This window comes from Onychomys torridus, chromosome 8, assembly GCF_903995425.1.
Source record: "Onychomys torridus chromosome 8, mOncTor1.1, whole genome shotgun sequence".
NCBI lineage: Eukaryota > Metazoa > Chordata > Mammalia > Rodentia > Cricetidae > Onychomys > Onychomys torridus.
Window position 1 is genome coordinate 63,544,683 of NC_050450.1, and position 21,437 is coordinate 63,566,119.

Genomic DNA, 21,437 nt, shown 5'->3' on the forward strand with positions numbered 1-21,437 from the left:
AAAAAGTATTATCAAAGAAATCCATGTTTGGGGTATATTAATGTGGTTAATACAAATAGGACAGATTATCTTAGCCAAATTAAGTTATAGTAACAAGTGTTGGACTAAAAGTCATCTATTTATAAGAGATGAAATGTGAATTAATACAAATTATATATAATTTTATTCCTAAGCCTACCAAATGATTTTTTTAATCTGTAAATAATTTGAACCTCAAAATTTTCAAAAATGACAAAACCTCCATAGGCTGTGGCAGAACACTATTTTTGCCAATCTTTTTGATACAAGTGTTAAAGGTTGTCATAATTTGTAGCCTTCTTTAGCTCAGAAAAATAAGAAAGACATCCTTTGTGGTCATGACCCAGAAGTTCACACCTAAGTCACACAAGAGCCCACGGCAACTTCCTAGACCATCTGGCAACAGGTCCCACCCTTGTGCCATGCACAACTCACTTGGACTGATAAGGGGTGAGGCTGTCGATGGGCACCACTTTGGACTGTGGCCCTCCTGAAGGCTGTAGCAGGCCAGTTCCAGCAGGTTTTCCAAACGGCTTTGAGGCACCATAAGCCTTAGCCACAGTGGAACCTGTATAAACACACCGAGAAAGAGAAATCATTTTGCTGTTATTTCTTGAAGTGTGTGTGTGTGTGTGTGTGTGTGTGTGTGTGTGTGTGTAAGTGTATGTGTGTGTGCACGCTAACAGGTGCTGTGCTGTCTTCTCACTGCATGTGCCAGGTTAGCGGCCCACGAGCCTCCAGGGACTGTCCTGTCTCCACCTCTGATTTCCCATGGGTGCTGTCGTGAGAGATGCTGTCGCTGCTACATTTGGCTTTTAGGTGGGTTCTCAGGATTTGAACTCAGATCTTTATGATTGTAAAAACAAGTGCTTTTATCCAGTAAGTCATCTCCCCTGTCAGACAACCATTATTTTATTTAAGTTTGAGATCAATTCTCATTATGGCCATGCCACAGGAAAGCTAAGGAGCCAGTGAAGGATACCTATCACCGATGTGTCATCTCACACCACTCCAGGGTAGGAAAGTCTAGGACGCAATCTACAGGGTGGTGTTCAGCTGGGAATAGAGGCGAAGTGCCAGTTTTTGGTCACGATACAAATGGGTAGCCCAGTCCTCTGACCTCCTTGCTTCCCTTTTCCACGACACAGCTGTTCTTCATGCAGCAAGAGTACAATCAACGTCTACTTACAAATGAGACCCTGTCTATGCACACTATTATCTCTTGGAAGCTTCAACTTCCAAAAACCAAGTTCTAATTTCAATAATCTCCCACCAAAATGCTTTTCAAAAAGATTTACTTTACCTTTTGCGTGTGTGTATGTGTGTGTGTGTGTGTGTGTGTGTGTCTGAGTGTATGTCACGTGTGTGGGTGCCTGCAGAGGCATCAGATCCCCCGGAGCTGGAGTTACTGGCAGTTGTGAGCTGCCTGATACGTATGCTGGGAATCAAATTTAGGTCCTTGAGAAAAGCAATATATGCTCTTAACTGTTGAGCTATCTCATCTCTCCACGGCCCCTAAGCCTCTTGAGGCAGGGTTTTACTAGGTAGCCTCGGCTGGCCCAAGTGCTGGACTAAAGGTGATTACCACTAGGCCTGGCCTTTTATAAAGATTTTTTATAGTTGGGTATGGTGGCAATACCTTTAGCCTTAGCACTTGTAAGGCAGAGGCAGGTGGGTATTTAAATTGAAGGCCAGCCTGGTCTATAGTTTTCCAGGACAGCCAGCCGTACAGAGAAACTCTGTATCAAAAAAAAAAAAAAAAACAAAAAAGAGGGGGAGAGAAGGAGGCTGGAGAGATGGCTCAGAGGTTAAGAGCACTGGCTGCTCTTCCAGAGGACCTGAGTTCAAATCCCAGCAACCACATGGTGGCTCACAACCATCTGTAATGAGATCTGGCGCCCTCTTTTGGCATTCAGACATACATGCAGACAGAGCACTGTATATGTAATAAATACTTTAAAAAGTTTATTATTATTCTGTATACATGTATGTCTGATGGATCTATGGGGATGTGGGTGGAGGACAACTCTGTGAAGTCGATTCTTTCCTTCCACTGTGGGCTCTGGAGGTTCAGTAAAGATGGTCAGGCACTTTTACCAGCTGAGCTATCTTGCAGGCCCCTAACTTAAAAAAAAAACAAAAAAACAAAAAACAAAACAAAACAAAAAAACAACAGAATTTGGCTAAAGAGAAGGAATCCATTTCCTGAGCTTCCACATAGTGTGGCATGGACCATACAACTCCCAGGTTCTCAAGGTTTTTGCTCTGGGGAGTCAGACGTGACAATGTTCCTTTAAGACGATACAAGGAAACACACACTGCAGAAAGAGTATGTCCCTGTGTGTGTACATACGCATAAGATAAAAATTCCCACAATTTCAGGTCTGGTGATGTAGCTCAGTGGTAGAACACTTGTCTAGCATGCACAGAGTACTGGGTTCAATGGTGTGAGAGGGACCACCCCCACAATTTCATTAAAGATACAAAAGCATCCATTCATTCATTTAATATTTTTATACCAGGGAGCCACCTGCCACATACATCTAGTCCATTTTCTATTACTCCCAGTTTAAGGAACATTAATTGATCACTAAAAATAAATGTCCATATCAGGCAAAGAAATACAAATGAACAGAACAAGTCTGTGGAGGGGGAGGAGGAGTGATTTGCTGTCTGAACTTCAGCCAAAGAGGGGGCTTTTCAATCGCTTACCACGTTAGAGAATCCATTTCACCACCTCCTTCAGCCATTTACAGCGTCAGAGCTGAGGATAAGTGTAACGTACAGAGACGGGAGGTGAGAGATTTACACCATTACAGGGATTGACTAAAAACAACGAGGACTGATGGAGAAACCTGTATGTCCTCAAAGTCCCATGGAAACTTGGGTGACATCTTAACTCTACTTTCTAAGGAATGTGCATTTAAAAAAAGGGGGAGGGGGGAGGACCGGAGAGATGGATGGCTCAGCAGATCCAAGTGCCCGTCACCAACCCTGGAGACCTAGGTTCAATCCCCAGGACGCACAACTGACTCCAGCAAGTTGTCTCCTGGTCTCCACTGGCACACTGGCACTCACAGGCACAATAAATAAATAAATCTTAAGTATAATTAAAATACAAAGCGTTGAAAAGGGAGAAGGCAGCATGATGTGGCAACAAAAACCAGTGATAACCAAACTCTAAAAGTAAATTCAGCCATCTTCTATGGATCTCAATTCCCAAATGAGGGCCAGGAGGTACACCAAGTGAGCCCATCAAGATTGCTACAGAGAAAGTTAAGAGAGGAAACAGAGAAGCCGTGGTCCACAGGACCAATTCTGTCTCAAGGGCCTCCAATGAGAAACTTGGAGATAAACCACATGAAACAAGTGGATGGTAGGCTGTAAAAAGGTGAGCACTTAATTGGAATTATTCTTCCATGAATGGAAGTTTCTGTTTGTTTGTTTGTTTGTCTTGAGAGTCTCAGGTAACCCAGGCTGGGCTTGAACTTGCTATGAAGTGGAGAATGACCTTGAACTCCTGAGCCCCCTGCCTCTACCTCTAAGTGCTGGCCTAGGTTACTGTGCCTGAACCATGAAGAGAACTTTGAAAACTATTCAGTCTCAGAGTAAATTTATTTTATTATTATTATTTAGTTTTTGGTGGTTCAAGTCAAGGTTTCTCTGTGTAGCCCTGGCTGGCCTTGAACTCACAGAGATCCGCCTGCCTCTGCCTCCCAAGTGCTGATATTAAAAGGCTTGCGCCACCACCACTCAGCTCAGAGTAAATTTTAAAACACTATTTTGATCTTGACCCATCGCTTCAGATACCCTTGAGTAACTCTTACCCATTCCCAAGCTCCCATTCTGCGGCTGGGGCTTGCTGGCTGGTGGTGTGGCTGCTGTGGCTGGCGGTGGGGCTACTTGTTGCTGCCCATGTCCTGGAATTCCAAAGAAAGGCCGTTTCAGTGCAAATGCAGTCAAGAGATTTCAATGGGAGGATAAATAGCCTAGGCAATGCCACTCCTTCAGCTCTTAGCCGGTCAGAATACACAGCCAGCGCCCAGCTGCACACCGTACATTTGCAAAGAGCTTGCTTTTTTGTAAGGTCGCTTCCATTTAACTTTCAACTGTTCAGAATTGACAGCTTTCAGTTTTAATGAGGTTTTCCCTGAAGCCTTGCCCATTTCGCCTGCAAGAACCCACAGTAAAGTCACTGGGCTGAATTTGTGATACCACCACCATTTCCATAGCAACAAATTGATGTCATCAACAGGACAGTGTGTTCATGGCAGGTTCCATCAGAAGAGAAAGCTGGGTGGTAAGGAAACCTAAAAGCAGTTCAGTTGTCCCTCAAGTGCCGCAGCTTCAAAGGAAGAGGAGACGCTCAGAAAGGCCTCTACCCTCTCCCCCAGACAAAGCAGCCTTATTCTGCAACTGACAGCTGGTGGGAAATACGAGTTGAAAGAGTCTCAGGTAGCGTGAAGAGCTAGTGAACTGTCACAGCGGGGAGAGATGAGAACGGAGTTCAGAAGCAGTGTGTCAAGGCAACAGGGAGATAAAAAGGAGGGGAAATGAACACGTCTCTCAAGCAGAAAATAAGAAACGCCACACCGCGAGAGTATGTATTTGCCCTTCACCCTTTATACAAATGTTTATGAAGTTGAAGAACGTTGAAGTTGTAAACTGCATACCTCTATGTTTTAAAATAACAAATTTGTGGAGTTGGATTTCATCTCTGTGATTGGTCTGAAGGCCAGAGTCATCCTCATTTGGGCTGCTCACCCAGGGCGCCTGCAGCTTACAAGGGCAGCTAAAAAATACATCCCAGAGTGCCCTAAAATATTACAAATGGTGAGCACAGGTGGGCAATCTCCCCCTGCCACTGTGTTTATACCCTCTCCAACTGCCAAATTCAAGCTCCTGCTGGGCTTCCCAAGATCCTACTCACCAGGCGTGTTACACCCCCATTTAGTTCATTTTTGCCAAAATTAGTCTTAAGTGGCATGGGGAAATGAGATGTAATTGTGCCATTAGAGACAAATACATTTAGCATAAAGTTTAAAAGACTAAATAGAACTGATTGTGTTTTAGCTCTTCCTCTGAAGATAAAAACTGAGATTCCTTATTTACATAGGAAAGGGTACAGGCCACGGACAACAAAACCCTGCACCTACAGTTTAGCCCTTCGAATTTACACTCACAAGATACTAAGCCTGGGAAAACTGTGTGACGGTGCACCTTGTGAGAAACAGTTTTAATTGTTTTGTTTTTGGAGACAGGGTTTCTCTGGATGTCCTGGAATTGCTCTTTAGACCAGTAGGTCTGCCTCCGCCTCCCAAATGCTAGGTTCAGAGGGTTTCGCCACCACCAACCAGTTTTAAAGTCTTCATTGAAGCCTTCTAAAATCAGCAAGGAGAAAGTAAGTTGCTCAGTAACAACACTGCAGGAAAGCGGGTAGAAGAGAGTGTATGTTTACCTGCATCATAAGACATATTTTTAAAAGCGACCTCCTATCCTTCAGCTAAATTCTCTCTGTCTTTAATAATGTGTGTGTGTATGTGTGTGTGTGTGTGTATGTATGTGTGTGTATGTGTGTGTGTGTGTGTATGTATGTGTGTGTATGTGTGTGTGTGTGTGTGTGTGTGTGTGTGTGTGTGTGTGTACGTGCCTGTACCTGTATGGAGGTCAGAGGACATCTTGAGAGTCAGTTCTCTCCTCCTACTGTATGAGGATGGAACAAATGCCTTTACCTGCTGAGGCATTTCATGGGCCTCTCCTTTTCTCCAGTCCCTAAATCATCTAAAGTAGGAAGTCTCATTCTCAGAGCCATGGCTGCTGCTGCACACACCTGACTGAACTGGACATGGTCACTGGACACACATTCAATTTCTATAGAAAGATAACTCAGGACCGCGGACGGAGAGGCCGGCTCGGTTGGTAGAGTGAGCACAAGGCCCTAGTTTAACCCTTAGATGGAGATTGTTGGAGAAGTGAGGCTGGACTAAGGAGGCAGAGACAGGGAGATCCCAGAGCTCACCAGTCAGCTAGCCCAACTGACAAAGCAGGTTCACTGAGAAAGCCTGTCTGAGAAATCAGGTTGGAGAGTGACCAAGAAGACACCTGACATGGACCTTTGGCTTCCCCACGCATTATGTAACACAAACTAAGTATGTATGTGTGTACATACAAAGATAACTGCCATGCAGGAATGTAGAACACTCTAAGTCAGAGACAGAAGGTAAAACAGAGTAACCAGAGACCAGGCAGAGGTGGGAAGTGGAGTGCTGGGTACGTCTGCTGCCTCACATGAGGAAGATTAAGCAATGAACTGATCTGAGGCTCGTGTGCATGTGAATGGTAAATGGTCAGCTGCAGCGGCACCCGCCTGTAGCCACAGCTACTCAGGAGGCTGAGGCAAGAGAAACCATTTGAGGCCAGCACAGGTAACACAGGTTGACCCCCATCTCAAAGTGTATATTTACTACAATTAAAAAAATATACAACACAGGTACCTATCCTAACATATACATTTTCACTTTTATATGAATTAGGTATAGCTTTTAGCTGAACATAATACATTGACAGTCTCAGAGTCACTGGAGTATATTATATAACTAACAAGTCTCCAACTGCTAACTATTTGAGGTTGGGCTACTAAATCAGTACCATGGTCCTGGTGGTGCCTTGCCTGTAGTCCTAGTCCTCTGCAGGTGGAGGTAGGTGGACCAGAAATTCAAGGTGCTTCTCCCCAGCTACACAATGAGTTTGAGGCTAGTCCGGGATACATGAGACAACAGGAACAACTACTGCTGCTGCTTTTCGGGGTGTTGACTCTGAACAAGGAGAAAGGGTTAAGTGCATTTCCCCAGTAACCGTCATAGATGGAGACGGTACTTCATCCTTTACCATGGCAGAGGAGAGAAGCTAGTATTACTCAGCTCGTCTGGCTAAGTTCATCACTTCACCATCATGTGGTTAATTTGTAAACAGCCAATCCTGGCAATAATAACTCTAATTATATAGAACATGTGTAATTAGGAAAAGCTACTAATCCACTTAACAGAGTAACCTTTATCTCTTACAAATCTGGTACAAGACATAGCCCTGAACCAAATGATGGCAAGAATTCCAGAGCATTCTAAATAGCAACAACTGCCTTTCAATTAACGCACTGTAATACAGCAACTGCCCACAAGACCTCAAATAAATCAGTCCATAGCTGAGGAAAAAATCTTCCTAAAAGCCAAAAGGATTCTACAAAGCAATAATGCAGGCTCCATTTATAATAGCCTGTTTTGTGCCGCCAGCAAATCAAGCCATTCCAGTAGGCTAGATCAACACAGTAATTCTTCAGCTCTCTAGCTCTGGCTGGCTATACACAGGCTCGGAGCCAAGAGGGAGACCAGCTGAGAGCAGACTCCCGCTCTTCAGGTGACCTGCACTCATACCTATCATTTTACTATCTAGTACGGCAAGTGGGCTGTGGGCAGTGAGAAATTCAAACAAACCCGTCAACTTCCCAAGCAAGTACTTTCTTAACAAATACAAAGAATAGACAGCCTGCTGTGGTGTCGCACACCTTTAATTCCAGCACTTGGGAGGCAGAGACAGGCAGATCTCTGTGAGTTTGAGGCCAGCCTAGTCTATACAGTTCCAGGACAACCAGAGCTACATAGTGAGACCCTGTCTCAACCCCCAAACCACTGAAAACAAACAAAAAAGAATAAATAAAAGGATCAGTGCAGTATATCTAAGCTCCTGTTGACAGAAAAGGGATATGATCAGGGTGAATATAATTGCAATATGAATAATAAACTAAGTATTGTATAATACATTTTGAGTCCGAGCAAGCTATTGTTACCAATAGTGAAAACACAAAGGATTTGCACACAGACACACACTGACAAAAACACAGTTCCAAGTATGACAGACTTAAAACCATCCATCCCTACAGTATATGCAGCATGAACTGGTTGCAGTTTTATTTCTCACACTTTGAATCATCTGACTGCTCAATATGGCAGCAGTCGTAAATGTATATTTTGCATTTCAATGTATTCTTGAATTCCTACTGGTCTGGGCTAGGTGTGTTCACTAACTCTGATGGTCACCTGATATGTAAGAGGTCTGGATTAGGTTCCAGAGGAGATACATCTGACTTTAGTTCTCGGCCTACTCAGAAGCCCTGTCCACTGCACTGCAACGGTCTCGCCAACCAAGACATTTCTATGGTGGTTCAAGTAATGACATTCAATGGTAAATTATCCTTGTCAGTGAACTCTTCTCATCCCTCCACACTGTAAGTGACGCTGAAGACAGGGAACGGCCAGCAAAGCTGGAGAGAGACAAAGGGGTCTTTCCCATAGCTCCATGGTTCCGACCCCAGAACAAAATCATCTTTCGGACCTTCATTCTATCTTTATTGCAAACACTTATCCCTGAAATACAATGTCTGTGGCGACCACTTAGTTAAATAAATCAGATAGCAAACCAGTAGGTTCCTCCCCAACTCTAGACTGTTTTTGAGATAGTCTCACGTAGTCCAGGCTATCCTAGAACTAAAGAAGATCAGAACGACCTTAAACTGATTCTCTGGCTCTCCCCCTGAGAGTTGAGATTATAGGAACAAGCCACCAAGCCCGTCACTTCATTTTCACGTTTCTTTGGTTTGGGTTGTTGTTTTGAGAAGGGCCTAGACACTAGCTTCAAGCTTATAGCAATCCTGTCTCGGCCTCCAGTGTGCTGAGGTAGAGGTGAGAGTCACCACGACAGGCTTCTAACATCCCAAAATTATTAATAGTAAAGTAGAAATCTAGTTTTTAGAAACGATACATTTTTATTTGTTCATTATGTGTAGATGTGTGTCTGCATGTGGGTATGTGCACATTAATGCAGGCCCTCACAGAGGCCAGAAGCCTCAGGTTCCCTGGCTGTTGTGAGCTGTACTGGGTGCTGGGAACTGAATTCTGGTCCTCTGAAAGAGCAGCAAGTGTTCCTAATTGCTGAGCCCTCTCTCCAGCCCAGTAATGAAAGTTTTATTCAGATGATAGGCACAATGGCTTATACCTATAATCCCAGGGCTCCGGAGGCTGACGCAAAAGGACTAGTTCAAGTCTGAGGCAGTCTGGGCTACACAGTGTCAGGCCAACCAAGCGATACAGTAAGACAGTCTCAAAAACAAGCATGAGGTCAGAGATCTGGCTCAGAGGTTAAGAGCACTGGTTGCTTTTCTAGAGGACTGGGTTTGATTCTAAACACCCATGTGGCAGCTCACAATTGTTTCTAACTCCAATTCCAGGGGATCCAATGCCCTCTTCTGGCCTCCACAGGCACCAAACATACAAGCAGGCAAAACATGTCTTACTTAGGGATTTCACTATGAAGAGACGCCATGACCACGGCAATTCTCATAAAGAAAACATTTCATTGGGGTGGCTTGCTTACATTTTCAGAGGTTCATTATCATCATGATGGGGAGCATGGTGGGTGTGCAAGCAGACGTGGTGCTGGAGCTGAGGGTGCTATACCTTGCAGACAACAGGAAGTTGACTGAGATACTAGACAGTATCCTGAACTTAGGAAACCTCAATCCTTTTCTCATCCCTCTGTGACACACTTCCTCCAACAAAAAGACACCTCCTAATAGTGTCACTCCCTCTGGGATTATGGAGGCCAATTACATTCAAACTACCACATTCCACTCTCTGGCCCCCATAGGCTTGTAACAATATTATAATGCCAAATGCATTCAGTCCAACTTCTAAAGTCCCCATAGTCCGAGGGGCTAGGCTCTCCTTCAACTTGGTATGCCAGACTTTGTTGACTACCATGGGAGGCCTTACCCACTCTGAGGAGTGGATGAGGGTAGAGTGGGAGGGAGGTGAGGAGGCGGGAGAAGGGGAGGGAGGAAGAACTGGGGTTGGTATGTAAAATGGAAAAAATTTAATAAGTAAATATATATATATTTTTAAAAAGTCCCCATAGTCTATAATAGTCTCAACAAATGTTTAAAGGTCCAAAGTTCAAAGTCTCTTCTGAGATTCATGCAATCTCTTAATTATAATCCCCTATAAAATAAAAAGAAAAAACAGATCACATACTTCCAATATATAAAGGACAGGATATAGTTTACCGTACTAAAATGCAGAAAAGGGAGAATATAGAGGAAATACTGGACCAAAGCAAGACTGAAAACCAGTTGGGCATCTCCATGTCTGATGTCAAAATGTTCTTCAGATCTCCAACTCCGTTCAGCTTTACTGACTCCAACAAACTTCTTTCTCCTGGGCTGGTTCCACTCCCTGTGAGCAGCTCTCCTCAGCAGGTATCCCACACCTCTGGCATCTATAACTTCTTAGGGTCTCCAAGCCAGTCCAGACTTCAACTTCACAGCTTCATGATATGGCTTCTCGACTAGGCCTCCAATCAGGGGCACCCCTGACACACGCCTGGCCTTAAGGCAGCTTTCTTTAGGTGCCGAGGCAAACTCCACAGCGCGTTTCCTCTATCCTTAACTCTAAAGCCAGAACCATGTGGGCAAAGCTGTCAAGTTCTGCTGCTTACTGGGGCTGAACATGTCCCCTCATTCAGCTATATCTTCACCAGCTTTCTGCCTTCACTAAGTCTGGCTGTCCTTCTGAAACTCACTCTGTAGACCAGGCTGGCCTCAAACTCAAGAGATCCACCAACCTCTGCCTTCTCAGTTCTGGGATTAAAGGTGTGCACCACCACATCTGGCTGTAAGCTTTGCTTTAATTCCTTTTCACAAATTGGAAATTTAGCCGGGTGAGATCTTGCAGTGAGGTCACCACTTCCTTTATTCCATTGCTTAATCCACCTACCTGCTTGAACACAGAATTTAACTCTATTCCACTGCCTAGTGCTCTTTTTCTCCTTAAAAATTTACTTGTGTGCCAGGCGGTGGTGGCGCACGCCTGTAATCCCAGCACTCGGGAGGCAGAGGCAGACAGATCTTTGTGAGTTTGAGGCCAGCCTGGTCTACAAAGCGAGATCCAGGAAAGGCGCAAAGCTACACAGAGAAACCCTGTCTCGAAAAAAAACAAAAACAAAAACAAAACAAAACAAAAAAACAAAAACAAAAAAAATTTACTTGTTGTAATTAACCCTGCTCTGCGTTTTTGTTTTTTGTTTTTTGTTTTTTTTTTTAAATTATAAATCTTCACTAGAGTTACCACTAATATCCACACAATGGAGTCTATACTAGGCTGTTTTGAGATTTCTTCTGCCAACAGAATTAACCCAAAACTCTTCATTTTGGCTTCAGCAGACTCTGGACAGCCACTTTCTTCATCAAAATATCACAAGAACATCTCTAGGCAACATACTAAAATGCTTCTCCTCTAAAACCCCCTTTGTCCTCTCTGAAACCTCTTGAGTGAGCCCCCGACAGTTCAAGTACTCTTTGCACCTGTCTCCCATGCTCCTACTAGTGTGGCCCATTAAGCAGTGCTTAACACATTTAACTGCTTTCATAGCCCAAAGTACCAAAGTCCAAATTCCTCTAGACAAACACATGGTCCAGCCTATCACAGCAAAACCCCAGTCCCTGGTACCAACTTCTGTCTTTTTTTTTTTTTTAAAGATTTATTTATTTATTATGTATATAGTGTTCTGCCTCCATGTATGCCTGCAGGCCTGACGAGGGCACCAGATCTCATTACAGATGGTTGTGAGCCACCATGTGTTTGCTGGGAATTGAACTCAGGTCAGGACCTTTGGAAGAGCAGCCAGTGCTCTTAACCTCTGATCCATCTCTCTAGCCTGCCAACTTCTGTCTTAAGTTAGGGTTTTCACTGCTGTGAAGAGACATCATGACCACAGCAACTCTTATAAAGAAAATATTGGGGCTGGCTTACAGTTTCAGAGGCTCAGTCCACTATCACCATGACTAGGAGCATGGTGGTGTGCAGGCAGATGTGCTCCTGGATCTGAGAGTGTTACATCTTGCAGGCAACAGGAAGTTGACGAAGATACTCAGCAATATCCTGAGGATAGGAAACCTCAAAGCCCGTCTGCACATGACACACTTCCTCCACAAGGCGCTACCCACTCCAACAAAGCCACATCTCCAAATAGTGCCAGTCCCTATGAGATTATGGGGGCCAATCACATTCAAACTACCACACACATTAAAAAAATAAAAATAAAATAAAACAAGCCAAAAAACTATCACACAGCAAAACATCAGAAGCAAATCACAAAGAATCTACAACTTGGATTCAGGTAGTTAGTTGCACTTACATTTTTAGGGGTGTACATGGGTGCAATAATAAAGAAAAAGAGGCTATGAATCTGAAAGGGAATGACAGGAGAGATGGGAGGGGATGGGGGAAAGGGAACAAAAAAGTGACACACCAAAAAAAAAAAAAAAAAAAAGTCTACAACTCATATCATAGCTGAACCAAAGGACCCCACTCCCTACTTTTAAAAGAACTCTTAGAAACTGTGAAGAGCTGGCCGTGGTGGCGCACACCTTTAATCCAGCACTTGGGAGGCAGAGACAGGTGGATCTCTGTGAGGTCGAGGCCAGCCTGGTCTACAAAGCGAGTTCCAGGATGGGCCCCAAAACAACACAGAGAAACCCTGTCTCAGGGAGAAAAAAAAAAGACAAATACATAAGAAAACAGGCCACCACTAAAAAACCATCCAGCTCAGAGGCTGTAAACAAAAGCAAAGGGTGATTAAACATTTGAAAGGACTGGCCTCCCTCAGAATAAAAACTAAAACCTGCACCACATTGCTCTTCACCTACCAAATTCTTTTTCTTTTTTTTGTTTTTGTTTTTTTCCATGTGGGGTGTAAGAGGAACATTTGCATTTGGTTAGCTGGCAAGAAGCTCCAGAAGGGTAAAGAAACCCTGAAGTGTGCTCTCGAGAAAGAGCAGCTGTGGGTGCGCGATGCCGTGGGCAGGCAGGCGTGTGACTCTCACCACACAATCCTGAGTTTGGACTTCAAAGTCATGCAGCCCTACCCAAAACTACAACAAACATTAACGCTTGTTAGAGATAGGGCCCGAGACGGTTTGGTGGTTAAGAGCACAGCACCCACATGGAGGCTCGGGGGCCCTCTGCTAGTCCAATTCCAGGGGAGCCAACGCCCTCTTCTGGCCTCTGAGAGCACTGCATGCACATGGTATGCTTACATACATACATGCAGTGTATGTATGTACACTCTCACACACACAAAATGTAAAGACACAGACATATGATCATCTTACATTCTCTCTCTCTCTCTCTCTGACAGGGTTTCTCTCTGTAGACTAGGCTGCCCTGGAACTCAGAGATCCGCCTGCTTCTGCCTCCTGGGTGCTGGGATTAAAGGCGTGCGCCGCCACCGCTGCCGCCACCAGATTTAATATTTACTTTTTTTCTTTGTTTTTCGTTAAATTTAAAATTTTAAACTACATAGTTTTAGGAGCAAACATATGATAGTCAAACATACCAATATGAAATGAAGATAATATGTAATATACACGTAAAATTCTGCAATAGATTCATTCACACAACTTATATACTTAAACACAATTTCACAATAATGTAAAGCTATGAAATGAAGCCTTTTGGCTATGTAAGAAATCCGCCCTGGGAATCCCAAATGATAATTTCCTTTCTGTTTGTCTAAGACTTTCTACTAGGGTGTGTGTCCATCCAAATTTGTACAGAGGCGCTGTCACTTCCGATTACTTTGAGGTGGGGTTTTCTCTCCAACCCTGGGGTCCTGTTCCTTGGCTAGGCTGCAACCCAAGGCCCAGCAATCCTCAAGGCTCACCTTTCTTGGAGCCAATGTTATTCGTGTGTGTGGGCACCAGGCATGTCACATGGCTGCTAGGATTAGAACCCCAGTCTTCAGTATTGTGCATAAAGACCTCTTAACTGCCGAGCCGTCTTTCCGGCCCCTAATTCAAATTTCTTGAAGCAATAGGAACTCACAGAGGGTCACAGTACAGAGAATGAGTATCAGTGGCCATAAATGGGACATTCATAACCGCCCACCCCCCAGTCTCAGGGACATCGTGAAAAGGGAGGAACTGGACAAAGCAGTGTCCTCTGGTCAAGACAAGACCTCTGTTCTCATTAGCTCACAGCAGCTATGGCTGCCTACACAAAACAGTGCCAGTCATACACGAACACACAGGGTGAAGGGGCTCATGAGGCCCTGTTTTTAAAAACAAAAGCAAGACATACCTACATACTGCTTAAAAAATGCAAAGTGACACAAAGTTGTGCTAAAGAAATAAATACATTAACGTAAGACTCCGGGAAAGGGGATCCATGATGACTTAGAGAAAGGAAGTGGTCTGGCTAATGTGACAATCACGGCAGGTACAGAAAGGCCCTAACAGGTGCGCATCAAAAGCACAGTTATTCTAAACGACCAGACACTTCAGATCAGGGCTTGGTCCTGACATTTGAAATGCTCTACAACTATGTGCACCCTCTTCAAGTACAGACACCGTTTAGCAAAAAGTATCATAATCTGAGGCACAATTAGAAATAAGACTCCATTAATTTAACGGAATTAGAGACACACATCTGTTGTTTATCATACAGGAATTAAATTATCACTAACAGAAAAGATCTTCAGAAAATCTCCACATTTATAAATCAAATACACTTGCATTAGCATGTTGTATGAGCCAGGCATGGTGGCACAGTGGTGGTGGAGGCAGCAGGACGATGTCTGGAGAAGCCCCTGGGTAAAGACATCACTAGTGAATTCAACCGAACATTTAAGGAAGAAATAGCAGGGATTCTACATGAACCTAGAAAATGCAAAATGAATCTTCTCCAGATCACCCAGTGTGGTCAGGATTACTTGGACACTAAAACCAAACTGACCCAAGGAACCACAGATTAAATTACTCAGAGCAGGATGGAGTGCGCTCTGTGGCTAAGAGCATGCACTACCCTTGCAGGACCAGAGTTCAGTTCCCAGCACCCACATCAGGCAGCTCACACCTGCCTGTAATTTACCAAAGAATCTAACATTTATGCTCTCCAGGCACAGACACACACAAACATGATTAAAAATAATAAAAATAAATCTTTAAAAAAAATCTCTCAGATTGGAGAGATGGCCCAATGGTTAAGAGCACTGGCTACTCTTCTAGAGGTCCTGAGTTCAATTCCCAGCAACCATCTACAATGAGATCTAGCGCCCTCTTCTGGCATGCAGGCACACACGAGACAAAACACTGTATATATAATAAATACATGAATCTTTAAAAAAAAAAAAAACTCTCATGGACAGAGATGCAAAAAAAATACTAAACAAAATCAAATCAGGTGGATTCAGCAAAGCAAATCCAAATATGTGAAAAGGATAATGTATCACAAATCCAGACTTATCCCAGGAAGCCCAGGTTGCTTTGGCATCTAAAAATCAACCATTATAATTCACTTTATTAGCTAACTGAAATAGAAAAGGCATTCGATTATTAATAGATACAGAAAAGGCATTTAAATTCACCATTCATTCTTCACAACAATGTCAGCAAACAAGAAGAAGAAGTAAAACTTCCTTAACCGGATGAGCCAGAATCTCCCAGCCGGGCATAGTGGCTCACAACTGTAACCCCAGCGTCCCAGGCAGAGGCTGGATTGGGCAACAAGCACCCAAACACCTAATGATCCGAGGAATTCTATCCCTAGATCCCACAATAGGACAGGAGAGAACAGATTCCTGAAAGTTGCCCTCTGACCTCCACATATATGCTTCGTACATGCACATGCACACACATACTGAAAGATTTAAATTCACAATTCAATTTTTGAGAGGAAGGGCTTGAGACAGGGTCTCACTCTGTAGCACAGGCTAGCCTGAAAATAATGTGTAGTCAATGTTGACTTCAAAATTCTTCTGACTCAAGCCTGGCAGTGGTGGCACACACCTTTAATTCCAGCACTTGGGAAGCAGATCTCTGAGTTCAAGGCCAACCTGGTCTACAAAGTGAGTTCCAGGACAGCCAGATATGTAGGAAAAACTTGTCTCAAAAACCCAAAAGAACAAAAATTCCTCCTCAGCCCATAGAGCGCTGGGATTACAATCACGAACCACCTCACCCAGCCTTAACGGTATTTAATGGTCCAAGGCTAAGGGTTGCCTGGGAGATCAAGACACAGATCACGAAGCTGAGTGGTTTGATTTTGTTTGGTGACTGGGTCTCTGGTGGTCTAGGCTGGCCTCCAACTTGCACAAAAAATAATAATCTTGCCATCGGGGATAAATAAATGCTGTTAGCCATCATGATGGCCCAGGCCTATAATCCCAGTATTTGGAGGTAGAGGCAGGAGGATGAGGAGTAAAGGCCATCCTCAGCCATGCAGGGTTTGAGGCCGGCTTTGGCAGGTGTGGTGGAACCCATCTGTGCCCCACCACCCAGGAGGCTGAAACAGGAAAAATGAGTCTAAAATCAGCAGGGCCACTAAACAAACAAGCAAATCTCACAACAAAAACAAACCAATAACCAAACCCCATAAATCTGCCGAAGATAATTCCTAAGAAGACACTTCTTGGGGCTGGGGAGTTGCTTGGTGCAGTAAAGAACCTGCCATTCAAGCATGAGCACCCTCCTTGAGATCCCTGGGACTTCCAGTTCAGGGAGTTCCAGGCTCAGCAGGAGACCTTCTCTCTAGAAATAAGGTAGCACGCAACAGAGGAAGACACGGACTCTGGTCTCCAGCCTCCATGTACACACATGTACAAACACATATGCTCACAAACCACACACAGAAGAATGCATCTGGCTCCCTCACATTACAGCTATCATATAAATCCTGCATTATCAGAATATTCTAGGTTACTTTAGTCAACTCTTACACAGAATAACCACTACATTCTTTCTTAAATCTCTCCCTATTTATTTATATATCATGCTTCAGTATTAAAAAAGTAAAATAAGCTGGGCAGTGGTGGCACACGCCTTTTATTCCAGCACTCGGGGATCAGAGGCAGGCGAATCTCTGTGAGTTTGAGTCCAGCCTGGTCTACAGATTGAGTTCCAGGACAGCCAAGACTACACAGAGAAACCCAACCAACAAATAAATAATAAAATAAAGCAACAACAACAACAACAAAACCCAGTAACCTGGTCTCTAGCCCCCCCAAATCACCACAAAGTAGCACTCTGGATCTCTAAAGCAGTATCCAGTTGAGGACTACAACCTATAAAGAGGATTTTACCTTCATTATAGGGCACCGGATTCCCAATCTTTATTCCAACTTCTTCAGCTGATTTTACAACTTCTAAATCCATCAAAATAACTACTCTCCTGCAAAGACAAACAGACACAGTTATAATAAAGAACTCTGGAGCTTTGAGAAGAGCTATGAAGTTTAATGACTGTCTGATTAAACTGTATGCTTTATCATCTTTTTCTTATTCTTGAATAACTTGAGAAGTGCTAATTCCTAGGTAAATACTTCATTCACTCGGTCCCCATATCATCAATATTTGTTGTTGTTTTTTAAAATGACTATAAGGGCATTCATTTCCCATCTAGTTTCTTAATTAAAACAGTACACCTTGCTACATGCCATTAGCTTCACAGAGCCACTGATAGAATTTAGCTACATCACAAAAAGATGACCTGTTTTTAGAAGCATGACCTTATCTAAGCCATTACTTTTTCCCAGTGAAAAGTAATTATGGTAGTAGACATTTTAAAAATCTAGTTATTGGAGGCGGAGAATAGCTTAGTTGGGGAAATACTTGCTGTGCAAGCATGAGGACCTTAGTTTGGTCCCTGACACCCATATAAAAAGTCAGATGTTCATGGTTATAGTTCAGTGCCGGGGAGACAGAGACAGAAGGAGCCCTGGGTGCTGCTGGGCAGTCAGCCTAGCATAACCAGGAAGTTCCAGGTACCTGTCTCTAAAAGAAAAGTAAATGGCATCTAGGGAACGACACCTCTGCTTGCACAGGTACTTGTGCACATGCACGAATGAACACACACACACACACACACACACACACACACACACATACCAATTCTTTTTTTTTTTACTGGAGCTGAGGACCGAACCCAGGGCCTTGTGCTTGCTAAGCAAGCGCTCTACCACTGAGCTAAATCCCCAACCCCTACCAATTCTTTTTAAGGTGCTTATGTGGCATATTTACGGCCTGGCTATCCCATGCCTCCACCCTCCAGCTCATCTCAGCATTTCCAAGCGTGTTGCCCTCTAGCCCAGCTGTTTGCTTTCAGTTCCTGGCAGAAGCTGTGCTTCATCCTGCTGCCAAGCCCACAGAGTCCTCTGAGTGCATTTTTTCCCCTCATTCTGCCTCATCTAATATGCACTTTTTGCTCTTATCTCAAACTTGGAATTAAACCAGGGACTTATTCATGCTAGGCAAATGCTCTACCACAGAGCTACTCCTCCAACCTCCATCTCAAATATTTCAAGACATTTCCTTAGTCTCTCATTTAGATCAGGTTTCTTTGTCCTACTGCAGCCATGATTGCATCCCTTCAGAACACTGCTTTTAGTTTTAAGTTCTGTATTAATTAGTGATTGCTTTCTTTCTCTACTAGACTACACTTTCAACAAAGGCAGGTAGTCAGCTACAGTGTTTAATTAAGCAACAGCCCAAAGATGTCATTTAATACCTACTGAGACAAGACGTCATGATCTCATCTGCAGATTAAAAAGAACTTTCAATAGAAGGAGACAGATCGCTCAGTAGCTAAAGTGCTTGAGCATACTGAGTGTGAGCACCGGAGTTCAGGTGCCTCGAAACCCACACAAATGCCAGGTGGATGTAGCAGTCCGCCTCTAATTCCATCTTTGAGATAGGGTACCCCAGCGCAAGCTGGCTAGCAAGAGAAGTCAGGTTGGAGAGCTCTGGGCTTGACTAAGACCCTGCCTCCATGAATAACTCAGAAGTAAAAAAAGTGGTTAAGGATGATGACTCCCAAATCTTGGGTTTGCATGGTCATGTACAAATGTCAGTGCACACACACATACATGCACACCACATGTACTCACACATGAAACCTGGGAAAAGAAAAAGAGAATTGCGACAGGAAAATGGACTTTGAAGGTAACATCACCACAGGCGGAGAAGGACAGTGGACTGAATGAAAGCCTTGCTGCTGGCAATGCAAAGGGCAGACCGGAGCAAAGGTTAAGCAATACCCATGCTTCACTGTTTGCACGGCCGGACTGCCGAACGCTGGCCTTTACCTACGATTATTCAGTATGTGCTACCTTCATCGTGTTATCCCATCATGGTTAAGCCACTTCAACAAAACAAGCCTGCAAAAACCATCTGTTATGGCCTGGATACGGACGAGCTATTAAAACTACCCGCTAAGCCAAATGTGCAGATACATGCATGTGATCCCAGCACTCAGGGGATGAGTTCAAGGATTACCCCAGATGCACAGTGAGTTAGAGGCCAGCCTGGGCTATCATGCTCCAGAAACCAAAACTAAGACAAAACAAAAACACTTAAAAACAAACAAAAAACAAACAAACAAAAAAAACTACTTAGGCTGGAGAGATGGCTCAGCAATCCAAAGTACACACTGTTCTTGCTGAGGACCTCAGTTTGGTTTCCAGCACCACCATCTAGCAGCTCACAACTTCCTTTAACCCCAGCTCCAGGGGATATGACATCTCTGGCTTCCAAAGGCACTTCCCCAACACACGTATGTATGCATAACTACAAAGACACGCACACACACATAATTAAATAATTAAAAACAAGTCTTTAAAAAAATCTTATCTTGGGGTCTGGAGAGATGGCTCAGTAGGTAAAAGCACTGGCTGCTCTTCCAGAGGACCTGGGTTTGATTCTCAGCTCCCACATGGTGGCACACAACCAACCATCTGTAATCCCAGTTCCAGAATATCTGACACCTTCTCCTGCCCTCTGTAGATAAGACACCATGCGGTGCATATACATACAGGGAAAACACTCAAAAACATAAAATTAAATTTGAAAAAAATCTAAAATTAAAACAAAGTATTAAAAAATGTATTCCAGGCCGGGCAGTGGTGGCGTATGCCTTTAATCCTAGCACTCAGGAGGCAGAGCCAGGCAGATCTTTGTGAGTTTGAGGCCAGCCTGGGCTACCAAGTGAGTTCCAGGAAAGGCGCGAAGCTACACAGGGAAACCCTGTCTCGGAAAAAAAACAAAACAAACAAACAAAAACACATTAAATGAAATATAGCAAGATGAATACAACAGCACATTAAAATAATGTACCAAGTCCACTTTACAGAGAACACAGGTAACCTTTACAGGGATACCATCAGCAAAATAGAGACTGTGGGCAAGTGTAAGGATTAGAGACAAATGACCTGGTATCGTAAAAATAAACAGTCAAGGACATACGGGTGTTAGAAGGGCTCCAGACCACCAACCCACTGCTATGCTAGTTTACTTTGGATTCTGATTCAAATATGAATGTATACAGACACACACGTAAGCATTTATACATCCACATATATGAGTAGCTGGAACGTGAACACAGCTGGATACTTACTTTAGGTGCACCTGGTTTTCATTTTTGTGTGCATGGAGATGTGCAATGTGAGTGACTGCATGTTTGTGTATGTGAGTGCATGTGCATGTGGGTGCATGTCCTGCACATGTGTGTGCACAAGCCAGAGGTCAAGACATCAGTAAGCTGGATGTTTTCTATTGCTCTCCACAGTTTATTTTACATTCATTAATTTGTTCATTCATTCTCCAAGAAGCCCTGGTTGTCCTGGAACTCACTCTGTTGACCAGGCTAGCCTTGATCTCAGAGAACCTCCTGCCTCTGCCTCTCAAGTGCTGAGCTTAAAGGCATGTTCCACACCCAGCATTTTACTTTTATTTACTTAGTATTGTTGCCATGGCAGACTTGCTGCCAGTAAGCTCTGGGGATCCACCAGGGCTACAGATTAGTGCCACCATGCCTAGCTTTTTACGTGGGTGGCAGGGACTCCAACATCATGCTTTGTGGCAAGCACTTTACTGAGTTGTCTCCTCAGGCCCAGTACTTATTTTTCAAAACTAGTTCATCATGTAAATAAAAATATTAAAATATGTCTACCTGTAAAATAATGTATCTGATATTTACTTCAAAATTATCTAGAGTATATGGGGAAAAAATATGGATCGAGCAGGACCTGATGTCAAGTGATAATCTAAGTGAGAGCTATATGGGGACTCAATTCCACTGTGTGTTCTGTCTACTTTTATAAATGTTCAAAATCATGCAAAATATAAAACAGATTTGAAAAAAGAGAAAGGAAGCTAAGAGGATTATTTTTTTAGAGGCAGGATTTATTATGTAAGAATGAAAGAACAGTTCAATATTAATCGGTTAAAATAATTCATACTATTAAAGGATTAAAAACAATATGGTTATATCAAGCTGTAGTAAAAGCTTTCAAAAAATTCAAGAGCCATTCCTATAAAATTT

General features: G+C 43.5%; 1 protein-coding gene across 1 annotated transcript in view; it reads right to left on the reverse strand.

Annotated features, from left to right (window-relative positions):
* Nucleotides 1-21,437, reverse strand: part of Rpa1 (replication protein A1) — a 56,626-nt gene that overhangs the window by 16,542 nt on the left and 18,647 nt on the right. The window contains exons 5-7 of the mRNA XM_036195086.1: nucleotides 17,203-17,291; nucleotides 3,846-3,938; nucleotides 454-586 (exon numbers count right to left, since the gene is read on the reverse strand). Of these exons, the coding sequence (XP_036050979.1) occupies nucleotides 454-586; nucleotides 3,846-3,938; nucleotides 17,203-17,291 (315 nt within the window). The remainder of the gene's footprint in view (nucleotides 1-453; nucleotides 587-3,845; nucleotides 3,939-17,202; nucleotides 17,292-21,437) is intronic.